This window comes from Notechis scutatus, chromosome 2 (assembly GCF_049901735.1).
Source record: "Notechis scutatus isolate UNSWTSFEM ecotype Mainland chromosome 2, rNotScu1.2, whole genome shotgun sequence".
NCBI lineage: Eukaryota > Metazoa > Chordata > Lepidosauria > Squamata > Elapidae > Notechis > Notechis scutatus.
In genome coordinates, this window is record NC_142010.1 from 92,183,606 (window position 1) to 92,198,659 (window position 15,054).

General features: G+C 37.2%; 1 protein-coding gene across 4 annotated transcripts in view; it reads left to right on the plus strand.

Annotated features, from left to right (window-relative positions):
* The window catches only part of HTR4 (5-hydroxytryptamine receptor 4), a 257,825-nt gene that overhangs the window by 163,716 nt on the left and 79,055 nt on the right, over window positions 1-15,054 (plus strand). For 3 of the 4 annotated variants that reach the window (XM_026685638.2, XM_087955474.1, XM_087955475.1), the window contains 2 exons: window positions 3,500-3,653; window positions 8,727-9,295. In XM_026685638.2, the coding sequence (XP_026541423.1) occupies window positions 3,500-3,653; window positions 8,727-9,295 (723 nt within the window). Of the gene's footprint in view, window positions 1-3,499; window positions 3,654-8,726; window positions 9,300-15,054 lie in introns of those variants that run through there. The other variant, XM_087955476.1, reaches the window with a different exon arrangement.

Sequence of the window (15,054 nt, forward strand, 5' to 3'; positions counted from 1 at the left end):
TTGAGTAGGCTCCCTGTGTGGAAAGCAACTTTTTTCTGCCTTTCTCTTTGCTCTATCAATAAGTTAAGTGCTAAGCTATCCTGAATGTTGACAATGGTGCAATGCTTTTCATTCTTGCCAGTATATGACCACCTGTGCAGACCTTTCGGCTGATTTAGCATAAACATCAGCAGGAGGGGAAAACTCTTTCCGAGACAAGAATTATTAGAACGTTCCTCAATAATGCTTTCCTGTGGTTCAAATAATGACAGTTGCCTCCCTATTCACCAAATATTTACATTTTTAATGCTACCACAGAGTGTCTGCCACACTCTGGAGGTGAGTTAGATGCTGCGTCACATTTCTGGCATGTCTCAATGTTGTTTGCATGATGAAAATAAGAAGAGGTAGAGCCCACAGACTTGAAAGAGACAAAAATCTATAGAACAGAAATAGTTAAAATTCATTTCTATTATATGAATTTTTCTTTCTTTCCTCAAATTTGATCTTATTGAGACTTCCAAGGGCATTTAGTCCTCTAACCTTTCAGACTGGAAAAGGAAGGGAAGGGAAGGGAAGGGAAGGGAAGGGAAGGGAAGGGAAGGGAAGGGAAGGAAGGAAGGAAGGAAGGAAGGAAGGAAGGAAGGAAGGAAGGAAGGAAGGAAGGAAGGAAGGAAGGAAGGAAGGAAGGAAAGCTCCATTAAGCTCCCAAATATCAAATTTTGATTTTTATAGTACAAGGTATTTTAGATAACTTATTGTTAGCTAAATGATAAACCAACACACAAACAAGGTAGGGATAACAGTCCACAAAATGAAGAAGGAAAACTCTTAAGGGCTATAAAAATGAGCTTAGATAAATAGAAGGCAGACACAGATTGCCATCTCTCCCAATTTCTTTATTTTGATCCTGTTGTGTTTTACTTCAGGGCAGAAAGATTCTTTCAAGGCTGCTTGTGCTTGTATGAATCAATAGAGCAGCATAAAGCCACATCAGTTCAGAGCAGCATTTCACAGGGAAAAATAAGAATATAAAACCATCAGTAGCAGTTTAAAAAGCCAGATACTGCTAATTAAACATTGAAAGAAAACAGAAGAATGATTTATCATGTCTTTAGCTAGAGGGAGAGCCAATTGTTCATTCTTTGGGTAGGAGTTCCACTAAGAGGCCAATACTCTTGTTACTAATCTTGCAAAGACCCAGCCTGCAGCCTTGGACATACACAACCTTTCATAGTTTGTTTCAGATTCTCTCTGAAAGCATCCAAACTAAAGTAAATGTACTTCTTTGAAAGAACAATAACAAACCAATTTGAGTTTGAGAGGTTTTGAGAAGAATGAAAAGGTTCATGAAGATTTTGTTCTGAATAGAAAATGCTACAGTAACTTTCATCCACTTAAAAACGTTTTTCCCTGTCAAATATGGAAGGAAATTCAAAAATGCATAAAAATGACATTTATTTCTCTATTGTTGGTAAAATCACTGTGACCATATCAAAGAGCAAAATTAAAAGCTATGCTGTACATGAAAGGAAATGGAGAGAGTAAGGGAAATCATGTTTGATTCAGTCATGTGGCAAATTTTCTCTTTTATAAGTTTTGTGTGCTTTAAATTTAAGACTATGTGACCTTTCATGTCCTTGGATAAAATAGGGCAACATTCTAAAGGAAGTACAATATGACTGTGAGCAGTGTCTGTGGAGATTCTCAGACAGCCTAGTTGAAAATTACTGACCAATCTCTTTATGCTGCACCTGTAAAGTCATGGAATCAATTATTAACCAATCCATTATCCTCCACTTAGAGACAAACAGCCTACTCTCTAATAAACAATTTGGTTCTAGGAAAAAACTATCATGTAATCTGCAACTCTTACACTGCAAAAACATATGGACTACACAACTCGATCAGGACAAAGCAATAGATGCAATCTACACAGACTTCTGTAAAGCCTTTGATTCAGTGGTACACAACAAACTACTCCTAAAACTAAAACCTTACGGTATCTCTGGACACCTGCATAACTGGATAGAAGCATTCCTGTCAAACAGACAACAAATGGTCAAAATTGGGAGCGTCCTATCAAATTCTGTACCTGTCAACAGTGGTGTCCCCCAAGGCAGTGTTCTAGGACCAACTCTTTTCATACTCTACATAAATGACCTCTGTGATCATATCAAGAGCAACTGCGTTCTCTTTGCTGATGATGTAAAGCTATTCAACACCACAAACAATACTGCTACTCTTCAAAAAGACCTTGACTATGTATCAGAATGGTCAAACAAATGGCAACTTCAAATCTCAACAAATAAATGCTCTATCCTACATATTGGCAAAAAAAATCAGAAAATAAAATACAGGTTGAATAGTCAAGACCTTGTTGATGATCCAAACTCTGTCAAGGATCTTGGAGTACTCATCTCAAATGACCTAAGTGCTAGAGCCCACTGTAACTACATAGTCAAAAAGGCGTTAAGAGTTGTTAACCTAATCCTACGTAGCTTTTTCTCTGGTAATATTACACTAATAGCTAGAGCATACAAAACATTTGCTAGACCAATACTTGAATACAGCTCATCAGTCTGGAACCTACATTACGTATCTGATATTAACACAGTTGAGAAAGTCCAGAAATATTTCACAAGAAGAGTTCTCCACTCCTCTACTCGTTGCAGAATACCTTATGCCACCAGACTTGAAATTCTAGACCTAGAAAACCTAGAACTACGCCACCTTCGGTCCAATCTAAGCATAGTATATAAAATCATACATTGCAATGTCCCACCTGTCAATGAATACTTGAGCTTCAACCATAACAACACAAGAGCAAACAATAGATATAAACTCAAGGTTAATCGCACCAAACTTGATTGCAGGAAATACAACTTCAGCAACAGAGTGGTCAATGTCTGGAATACTCTACCTGACTCTGTGGTTTTTTCCCCAAACCCCAAAAACTTTAACCTTAAACTGTCTACTATTGACCTCACCCCTTTCCTAAGAGGTCTGTAGGGGGCGTGCATAAGCGCACCAACGTGCCTACCGTCCCTGTCCTATTGTTTCTTTTTCATATATATATATATATATATATATATATATATATATATATATATATATATATATATATATTATGTATGTATGTATCCATGTATCCATGTATCCATGTATCCATGTATCCATGTATCCATGTATCCATGTATCCATGTATCCATGTATTCATAACTATGTTTTTACTTATACCTATTATCTTGTAAGTAATTGACAACTGAATAAAACAAACAAACAATGGTAGTCCCAAAGGTGCTTTTTCAAAAAGGCCACTAGACTTTGTATTTCCTTCAAGATGTTTCTCTTCTCATCCAAGAAGCTTCATTAGCCAGAACTGAAGAAGCTTCTTGGATGAGAAGCAAAACATCTTCAAGGAAAAACAAAATTTGAAAAAACACCTTTGTGAGTGTAAGCCATATTGATCTTGTTTTTGCTCTTTATTTATGCTAGCTTTCTCTTCATGCCTTTCCAGGTACTATGCCATCTGCTGCCAGCCATTGGTTTACAGGAATAAGATGACTCCACTACGCATTGCTCTATTGCTGAGTGGCTGCTGGGTAATCCCAATGTTTATTTCTTTTCTTCCTATAATGCAAGGCTGGAATAGCATTGGCATCATGGAATTGGTGAGTAGATCTCAGTTGCCTGATGTAAAACCTATTCCAGGTCAAAATCAGAATACTTTTATTTTGCTTACAGCCCTGCTTAGGTTTGAATGATTATATACCATGGTTATTGATTTTCATAATGAAGGCAAATATACATGTCCCAGGATAATGTTGCAGGATCCAATCTAAGTCAATCAACAGGACCAGAGGTATTGCAGGCTAACTCTGCTCACATTGCCAGGAGTTAGATTCCCTCGATTCTGACTGGCTCAAGGTTGACTCAGCCTTCCATCCTTCTGAGGTCGGTAAAATGTGGACTCAGATTGTTGGGGGCAAAATGATGACTTTGTAAACCCCTTAGAGAGGGTTGTAAAGCACTATGAAGCAGTATATAAGTCTAAGTGCTATTGCTATATATTTCCCATTCTAGGCCTTTCACATTCAACCTTTTTTTTTCCCTTGGAGGAACCCTTGAAATAATTTTTGGGTCCTATAAAAATGGCAACCAATATTATAATTTCATAATACAATTCGCTTTGAACCTACACAAGTCTCTCTACCACAATGTAAAGCAGGAAGCTGGCAGCTAAGTCATGGTGTGTAAAAATTCTCATCACTGTGTGCATTAGACTTGTGTGAACTATGTGCACTAAGCAAACTTCATTTTTCTGTGATGTTTTCTTGTAGTGACTTCTTGTGTAATTCTTGGATTCCACAAAATATCACTTATAAAAAACTACTCTAGGTTCTCAATGTTACCTTTAAGAAGAAAATTGCAAAAAAGAACAATAAAAAGTATTTTTGAAACAAGACAAATAATGTTAACACTGATCTATAGTTCTATAGATGATATTAGTTTAGTTAAAGTATTTCCTACTAAGATTTGAGTTAACTAACCTCTGAGCTAAACTAATCTCTGGAGGGAAGGGAGAGCCTTCAAAAATGATTTAAATGACAATGGAAAGTTTGCTTCCTGAATCCAAGAAATGAAAATGTCTGTAAAGTTAAATTACATTTAGTTCATGCCAGTACTCTGTGTTTATTAATTTCGAAATGTTTGATTAACACTAAAAAAATTAAAACAAGACTGGAAAATTCAAGACCTCAGAGACAGTTTACTACCTTTAAATCTGTTGTTATAAACCCTGATATTATTTCTGGTCACAAAAGTTATAGAGTAGTATCCTGTAATTCTGAGGTCAAAAGCACCATATAATAATAAACTGTAAAATAACTTCTTTCTCAAGCATCCCTCCAAGATTTAGGTGGAACAATAGGAAAGCCTGGATTTCCCGAAGTGAATATAACAATAGCGGTTAGCAATAGCACTTAGACTTATATACCACTTCACAGTGCTTTTATAGCCCTCTCTAAGCAGTTTACAGCGGTAGTTCTTAACCTTTTTGAAAGAATCGCTCCCTTGAGCCATTGAGGAAGTTATCATCGCCCCCCCTCCCCCAACATAACCTCTCAAACACAACACAGGGAAATGATTCTTCAATTTATACAAACACGTTTTTGTTTTCTTTAAAATTGTCATCAGGACATATTGATGCAAATAATTTATTTCCAGTCTTTTTCTCATATCTCAATTGTGTGAAAAATTCTGATGCCACCCATCACTTTACTCCCAAACTTCGTGATACATGTATTTCATTATTATCTTATTTATTCAAGACACTTAAATGCAATGACCACTGAAAACAAAATTCAAGTGCAAGAAAATGAAATGCCCGAAAAAAACAGTAACATTTAATGATTTAATTACAAGTGAATTTTAAGATGCAAAAAGAAATATAAAAAGGGCATAAGAACAAACCACAATGCAGAAAATAAGAATTTCAAGATGAAAACTCTGAAACTAAATTAAGATTCGAGAAAAATATATATTCATGCACACTGTAAAAAGGGTTAAAAAGACACAAAGAAAATTTTTACAGAAGGAAAGCAACAAATATCAGAGCGACAAATTTAATGGGTAGAGTGATAGAGGCTGCTGCACAACACGCATGAAAGTGAGCGATGCGTATTCACATATGTACGGTGTTCTGTACTGAAGCTAGCTGGAGGAACATTTTAAAACACAGTTCAATCCACTAATAGCAAGCGATTTGATGTTTTTGTACGACAGATATACAGTGGTTCACGGTACGAAAAAAGTATCAAAAGTATCCCCAAAACTTCTCGCTCCACCGCCCCCATATCGCCCCCTTCCATTCCTTCACCCCCATGTCACCCCTTTTCGTTCCATCGACCCCCTGAAAAATGAAATTGCCCTCTGGGGGGCAATCTCGCCCAGGTTAAGAACCACTGGTTTACAGCATATTGCCCCCAACAATCTGTGTCCTCATTTTACCCAGCTAAGAAGGATGGAAGGCTGAGTCAACCTTGAGCCTGATGAGATTCGATCTGCCAAATTGCAGGCAGCAGGGCAAGCAGACAGCAGAAGTAGCCTGCAATACTGCATTCTAACCATTGTGTCACCGTGGCTCATATGTTCATGTTGTATCCGTTTTGTACTTAATTCTAATGGAGGAGATCTTGGTTATATAAGATAGATGTCTATTTGAATAGAGGTAGATCTGAGTATGTTTTCTGCAAGAGAGTTTCCTTAAACAGGGGTGTCAAACTCAATTTCAATGAGGGCCGCATCAGGGTTGTGTTTGACCTTGGAGGGTGGGGGGGGCATGGTGGGTGTGGCCAGCTCAAAGTCACTCATGTTGGGAGGCATCTGTGGTGGCCCAACTGCTCTGCCAGCAAAAATGGGCTCCTGAGCTCTGTTTTTGGCTGCAGTGGCCTCCTGCAATCCTCTGCCAATGAAGATGGAGTTGCATGCAGCCCTCCTGAGCTCCGTTTTTACTGGCAGATGCACCATGGGCCGGTCTTTTGCTGTTTCCAAGGCGGCCCCGTGGGCCAGATCTAAGCACCCAAGGGGTCAGATCCAGTCTGTGGGCCTTGAGTTTGACAATCCTGTCCTTAAAGAACAGTCCTTTCAGTTTAAGGATAGGCAATTTTTCCCCTTATCTACCTTTCTGTATTGATAGTATGCCCTTTGGGGGGGAAAAAAAGTCCTGGATCTTTGTTTTTGTATATGATAACTGCAGTAACATTATTGTACGCATAAAGATGGAAAGATTTGGTGCTACCTACTATGGAGGAATGGTTAGTGAAGATGATGGAACTTTCTGAGATAGCTAAATTGACTTCTTTGATAAAAGAAAATACAATATTTATGTTTATTGCTCTCATATGGACCTTTTGCATAAAACAGAAAATTGATAGAGAGTACAGAATATAGAAAGAAGAAAGTTATGATTGAATGATAAAATAAGAGGTACATTTATAATTGTACTTTTAACTGCTGTAAAAAAGACCAGAAGCTATTTCTTTGTATACTTTTTGTTTCTTTGATATTTTTCTATTACTTTCTTTTACTTTTAGCTGTAAAAAAGACCAGAAGCTATTTCTTTGTATACTTTTTGTTTCTTTGATATTTTTCTATTACTTTCTTTTACTTTTAGCTTTCTCTTTAATTTCATATTAGCTGTATAAGTATTTATCTTCCTTTTAAAAATATGTAATAAACTATTTTACATTTAATAATACATTTTAATGTAGCAATAAACAGGATAAAAGTAAAACCTAATGGTCTGATTCAAGGATTCCCAGGCAGCCAAAATCTTTAGATAGTGTCTGCCAATCTGCTCAGATCATTTAGAGATACTGACCATCTGGAAGCACATGGAGGAAGGATTTGTGGTTCTACTTATCCTTTGTCCCATGTAGCCCAACAGTTTTTCTGTGAGGGAGGAATCACCAAAAACCATAAAGTTTTGAACAGTTCTCTTTGATCTGTGTGTTCTGTTTCTTTAGTTTTGTAACTACACAGTTCCAGGAGCCTCTAAAAACAGTCTTTGGTAATGTTTGCATTGGAAAGCCTCTCTGAGATGTGATGAATTTCAAGGATTTGGGGAAAAATGTATGTGGGGTTTTCAGAGGTACCAGAACTCATTATAAAACCTAGATTTTTTAAAAGTGAAAAGAAAAATATAAGATTATGCAAACAGAGCTATAAGAAATACACATATTTTTTCAGGAACTCAAAAAGATGGAATATATTTTATTCTGCAGGTTTTTTTTTTCCTCTTTCATCATTTATAGAAATAAAATTCCTGTTATTGTAACAAAATTTTTGAGAAGAGGCTTGCATAGCAGTGTCACTCTTCATGATTATAAACAGCTACAAATAAATATAACTAACCATCAAAAATGAGAACAAAAGGTAGATATTTGAGGCAGTTATCAAGTCTACCTCTCTCCATAATATTAATGAAATCGTCATTCTGGAATCTTCCATATTTGAGATTTCTGGTTTTACAGCCACATACTCCTAGAAGATTATGATAGGAAAACAAAATTGCTCTTAATAATTTATTTTCTCAATTTGTCTCAGAAATATTATAGCAGGATGAAAGACAACCATTTTTACTATTAGACTTAAAAGAAAACAACAGTTAAGTGAACGGTGCTGTGCTAAGTCACACAGCATACATTGAATGGAAGAAACATTAATTCTTACATATATTCTGGATATCCCTTCTCCTCTATTAGGCATACAGAATGATTGACTACATGTACAGAATTAGACTGCTTCCCAGAACATTTCAGAGATCCATTGTTCAAATAAAACATTTGCTTCATAAATCCCTTCCCTATTTTCCATTTACTTCCTTTTTGAAAGTTTGTTTTTCTGTAATTATTGCCTGACATTGACAGTATTCAAACTCTCATCATTATTATTCAAAAGTTCAAAAGTTGTTGAAAATAGAAAAAATATTCAAGAGAGTTAACAACAGTGGAAAAATAGGACAAATATGAATAAGACAAATTATAATTATGAAAGAAAAAATGGGCTAATTGTGAGACAAAAAATTGTATTAGAGGTTGGTGAAGAAATATATGTGATGCTAACATCATTTGTACATAATGGGTAAATGAAGCTAAGAAAGAACATTTTATTTTCTGGGATATTTCAGTAAGCCTCTAATATTTCTGTACTGTTTCTGTTTTTTGTTTTGTTTACCTCCTCAGGTAGAGAAAAGGCAGTTCAACAATGCATCCAACTCAACTTACTGCATATTCATGGTAAACAAGCCGTATGCCATCACCTGCTCAGTCGTAGCCTTCTACATTCCATTTCTGCTAATGGTTCTAGCTTATTATCGAATATACATTACAGCAAGGGAGCATGCTCATCAGATACGAATCTTACAGCGTGCAGGGGCACCAACAGATGGGCGACCCCAACACCCAGATCAGCATAGCACACACCGTATGAAGACTGAGACTAAAGCTGCAAAGACCCTCTGTATCATCATGGGATGTTTCTGCTTGTGCTGGGCACCTTTCTTTATCACAAACATAATAGATCCTTTCATACATTATGCAGTTCCTGAACAGATATGGACCGCTTTCTTGTGGCTGGGATACATCAATTCAGGACTGAATCCCTTCCTTTATGCATTCTTGAACAAGTCTTTCAGACGTGCCTTCCTCATCATCTTGTGTTGTGGTGATGAACGATATCGAAGACCTTCCATCTTGGAACAAACGGTACCGTGTTCTACCACTACTATCAATGGATCAACTCATGTACTGAGGTAAGTTCAAGACTATCTACTTCAATGGAAGCTTAAAAAATAACATACTTCTTTTTTAAATACATGTTTGAGAAAATATTTTTTCTAACTATGTTTTCTAACTTAGTCTATGAATTCATAAAGGAAAGCTAAGATTTTTACTTTTTAGACAAATAGTGGTATAGGTAATTTGTAATTTTGTCAATGCTTGTATATATGTTTTCAGGTGGAGGGAGAGAAGTTTTGTGAAACATTTACAGGAGAGTAAAATTTCATTCCTTTTTTTTAAAAAAAACCTTTGAGTTTAAAATAGGATTGGCTATCCTAAAATTTAAATTTTCAGAAAAATGATTAAGGATGCAATATTTCATTTTTGTATGAAAAAGGTTAAGGTAAAAGTACAAAGATAGTGGTGTGCTTGTGTGAAAAAAATATATATTGTGTATAAGAACATGGTTCAGTCAAAAGCATAGGTCAAAAGATATACACTGCTCAAAAAAATAAAGGGAACACTTAAACAACACAATGTAACTCTAAGTCAATCACACTTCTGTGAAATCAAACTGTCCACTTAGGGAGCAACACTGATTGACAATCAATTTCACATGCTGTTGTGCAAATGGAATAGACAACAGGTGGAAAGCATAGGCAGTTAGCAAGACATCCCCAATAAAGGAGTGGTTCTGCAGGTGGTGACCACAGACCACTTCTAGGTTCCTATGCTTTCTGGCTGATGGTTTGGTCACTTTTGAATGTTGGTGGTGCTTTCACTCTAGTGGTAGCATGAGACAGAGTTTACAACCCACACAAGTGGCTCAGGTAGTGCAGCTCATCCAGGATGGCACATCAATGCGAGCTGTGGCAAGAAGGTTTGCTGTGTCTGTCAGAGTAGTGTCCAGAGCATGGAGGCGCTACCAGGAGACAGGCCAGTACATCAGGAGACATGGAGGAGGCCGTAGGAGGGCAACAACCCAGCATCAGGACCTCTACCTCCACCTTTGTGCAAGGAGGGACAGGAGGAACACTGCCAGACCCCTGCAAAATGACCTCCAGCGGGCCACAAATGTGCATGTGGCTGCTCAGATGGTCAGAAACAGACTCCATGAGGGTGGTATGAGGGCCCGACATCCACAGGTGGGGGGTTGTGCTTACAGCCCAACACTGTGCAGGATGCTTGGCATTTGCCTGAGAACACCAAGATTGGCAAATTTGCCACTGGCGCCCTGTGCTCTTCACAGATGAAAGCAGGTTCACACTGAGCACATGTGACAGACGTGACAGGGTCTGGAGATGCCATGGAGAACGTTCTGATGCCTGCAACATCCTCCAGCATGACCAGTTTGGCAGTGGGTCAGTAATGGTGTGGGGTGGCATTTCTTTAGGGGGCCGCACAGCCCTCCATGTGCTCGCCAGAGGTAGTCTAACCATATGCTGGTGCGGTTGGCCCTGGGTTCCTCCTAATGCAAGACAATGCTAGACCTCATGTGGCTGGAGTGTGTCAGCAGTTCCTACAAGACAAAGGCATGGACTGGCCCGCCCGTTCCCCAGACCTGAATCCAATTGAGCAGATCTGGGACATCATGTCTTACTCCATCCACCAATGCCACGTTGCACCAGACTGTCCAGGAGTTGGGGGATGCTTTAGTCCAGGTGTGGGAGGAGATTCCTCAGGAGACCATCCGCCACCTCATCAGGAGCATGCCTAAACATTGTAAGGAGGTCATACAGGCACATGGAGGCCACATACACTACTGAGCCTCATTTTGATTTGTTTTAAGGACATTACATCAAAGTTGGATCAGCCTGTAGTGTTTTTTTTCCACTTTAATTTTGAGTGTAACTCCAAATCCAGACCTCCATGGGTTGCTAAATTTGATTTCCATTGATAATTTTTGTGTGATTTTGTTGTCAGCACATTCAACTATGTAATGAACAATGTATTTAATAAGAATATTTCATTCATTCAGATCTAGGATGTCTTATTTTTGTGTTCCCTTTATTTTTTTGAGCAGTGTATCTTAAACGTGCTGAAAGTTTAAAAGGTTCTGCATCATCCAAGCAAGAAATGAATGTCAATGGGCTACTTATATGCAGGTACAAAACACACATTCCTGGGTTTTTGCATAGCAAACCTCTGGCAGTTGCAGTATCTTCAAGATATCTCCTCCTGATCTCAGCTAAGAGGCAGATAAAACATTTCCTTCATTCCAGTAAGCTTTTCATCTCTGCATAATCTAATCTCTGTGATGGAATGTTTTCTGAAAAACAGATAGATATTTGGACATAACGACAATTATTTTGAAGAGTTTCCTAAGACAGTATCAGGTTTTTAATTTTTCTTGCTGATAGTGCTGTTGGATGGACAATTTTGCTATTGAAAGAAAAATATATTAAAGCTCAATAATGGACGCTTTCTTGCTGCTGCAACTTTCATTCCATAGTCTTTGAGAAATTGTTTCTTTAAAAAAAACCTTGCTGATTGAAGCAGTTTAAGAGATGAAAATCAAATCACAAATCTCACCTGCTGAAAATCAAAATTCTTTTAACGTTATTCTATAAAAAAAAAAACAGGGAAAAAAACAACAAGCAGCCTGTTCTTTTGCATTGCCTGCCCCTTCCCTAAGAGAAGGAGGAAACTGACAGCATCTTAAAAATTTCACCTTTGCTGCTTTGCCTGTTACATGAAGTGGATTTGCAAAACTGTCAAGGCAACCTTTTCCTTTAGAGGATCTGGTGGGCAGTGATGTTCAGGAAGACTGAAGCAAAACTTCTCCTTCCTTCTGAAAACTGTACAAAATTATGCATTTCCAGCTGAGAATGGTTCTTTTTACAGCAGAATTGAACTGAAACTTAATCCATTCAGCAGTAGCATGGGATGGCAGGTATCCTGATTTGGGTGTAGCATAAACCCCTTGTGGGAACATTTGGGAAATAGAGATAGATAGATAGATAGATAGATAGATAGATAGATAGATAGATAGATATACTCAAATGATATGTTTAGTAAATGTGAAAAATTGTACATCATACTAGTAGTTTCAATTACATAAGGAACATGTGTTGAATAACCCTGAATCTTAATTATTTGAATTATTTCCATCCCACATTTCACCACCTGACAAAGTTGCTCTCAAACATCAAAATCCAGTTGCTCTTAAAAGGGGTATATGGTTTTAAAGGAAGCCATATATTTTTTAAAACAACAGCAAAATGTTATTATCTCTGAAAGGTTTGAAAAAAAATACTCTTGATTGAAAGCTAAACGAAGGAAAAAGTCAATACTACATTAATACCTTTAAGTAAGTAAAATAAAATTGTATTTTAGGGCAAATCTCTCAGTTTTGTTTTTGTGCAGTTTTTTTATTTTCCTAACCATATAATGATATTTTGTTTCCACATTGATTTACAAATTCGGCAAATGCTACATGAAACTTTGTGTATTCTTCTAAAACCTATTTTTACATAGAGTTTTCTGTCCTGTACACTTGCAAAAACATTTTTATTATGTAATGTATTATTTGTGCCTTATTTTTAACCAATGTTACATTTCATGAGTTGTTTTGGAACTATAAACCACATCATCAAATTTCCAAAAATGTCAATGTATGTGCACATGGAAAGGTGTAGGAAATCAGATGGCACTGATTTCTTGTCCTGTGTAGCTCATGGACGCACCTGTAAAGCAGAGTCTCAGAAAAACTCAACTGGTGGATACATTCATATGGCAGCAGACTGTTGATGGGGCCTTTAGTCCTCACATCTTTTTCTCTATATATGAAGATATTTAATACTGCCCAGGATCATATATACAATCAAGCTAATATGGATCATGGTGGAGACGCCTTTTACTTACTGGCAGACAGAATTTATTGTTTGCTCCTCTTACTTATGGCTGGAAGTTGTTTCATCTTTACAAAATTGACTTCAGGAGTTTCATGCTTTAAGGTAGAAGCAGGGCCTTCTTAAAAATGTGGAAGTCTCTGATATGTGTTGTGATATGTGTTACTTAGTCCAGGGATAGACAGCTGTTTGGTATCTTGGTAATATTTTTGCAGTTTGCATGGAATGAAAAACATGAAAAAAGACAAATCATATCTCATATTCAAATGAGAGGGGTATGTTCTGTACTTTCTATTACCTTTTGTTTCTTGTCCTGAGGAGGTTTTTTATTTTTTATTTTTATCCCACCTTTATTATTTATACAAATTACTGAAGGTGGCAGACATATCTAACATTCCTTCCTATTTTCTTCATAAAATCCTGTGAGGTGTCTTGGGCAGAGAAAGAGAGAGTGGCTGGACCAAAGTCACCAGGTGGCTTTCATAGCAAAAGCAGGACTTGAACTCATGGACTCTCACTTTCTAACCTGGAGCTTTAACCATTAGACCAAACTGGGTCTTTGTGTGGAAGGTGGAGTATTTTTTAATTATTACTCCAAGACATTTTGAAAAGGCAGTTATATAAATAATCTAAATAATAATTGTAATATTATTTTTAATAAATAAGCTGCTTTCCTTTTTAAATATTTTAGAGCTTACTAAGAAGTTTTTTTTTCTGCCTCAGAATAATGGTAAATTGTTATACAGAAAGGGAATATTGCTCATCCCTGAAAAAAAGCTTTTTTTCATTCTGAGTCACATAATTCTTATTTAATTTATGAAACCGTATAGATATATCCTATTCATCATTTGTCTGAGATTCCTGTTGCTTTTTGTAAAGATCATGTGGACTTAATGACCTTTAATTTTTACTTACTTGTAATGATGGGTAATGCATAAATGCTTGAAGGTAGTTTATTTTTCTTTTGCTGATTCATGTTAAATAAATGTTAATGCCTCGATGTTTTCCAGACTCTATTTAACCATGAAAACTTGCTCCATCATCATGCCAACTCACTTCTAGCCATCCTCTCCTAGCTGGAGACTCTTAATGATCGATCGAATGCGACTGCACATAAATGGACCTGCTTCATCAAATTGCAATTAGGCTTTGTTTCCTCAGCTCTCTAAACTGTTGAAGAAGCTATTTTATTAGCTTCCTGTGTGACTAAAAACTTTACCTGAGAATTAAGGATGGAGACTCATCCTGATTTTGATTGGTGGTCTATTGGGCTCGCTTTAGAGGTGAGCTTACATTATGTGAGCTGCTTTTATTTTATTTTTTAAGAAAAAAGGTGTCATTGAATTCATCCAACTGATGGTATTAGGAAGAGGTGCACCAGAGAGCCTTCCTCCTACCCCGAGAGGCTTACTTTATATCTCTATCTATGTACCTGAGTTTGAATGGTTGAGTGTTGCAAGTTAGTGGCTCTCTGAAGTTATTACTCAGAGCTGGGGTGGGGGGAACTTTCTCAGTGTATCATGGGAAAAGTATGGCTCTCCAGCTATGACCATCTCAGATGTAGAAGAAAGCAACAAGTGTGCTTCATTGATTCACCAGCCACCCAGAGCTTCCCAAGAAATCCAGTTTCCTAACTATAATCTGTCATGTAAAAAGATTTCTTACAGCAAAATTCTACCTTCAGTGGATCTATAGACTGGAACTTCTGGAAATAAAATTAATATCATAATATAATGAGAGTTAGGATTCTGGGGATCCTGGAAACAATCCATAACTACTCTTATTTCTTTGTTGAAGGGTTGAATATTTGCTGCACCTCCTAATACCAAATTTTCCCTCACTGACTTTCCTCTTGGGAAGTTGGTAGGGAGCATTGGAAATGACAATCACATGACCATGCCGACTATGGAGAGGAGGCAGCCTGGCAGCACTGAAGCAGC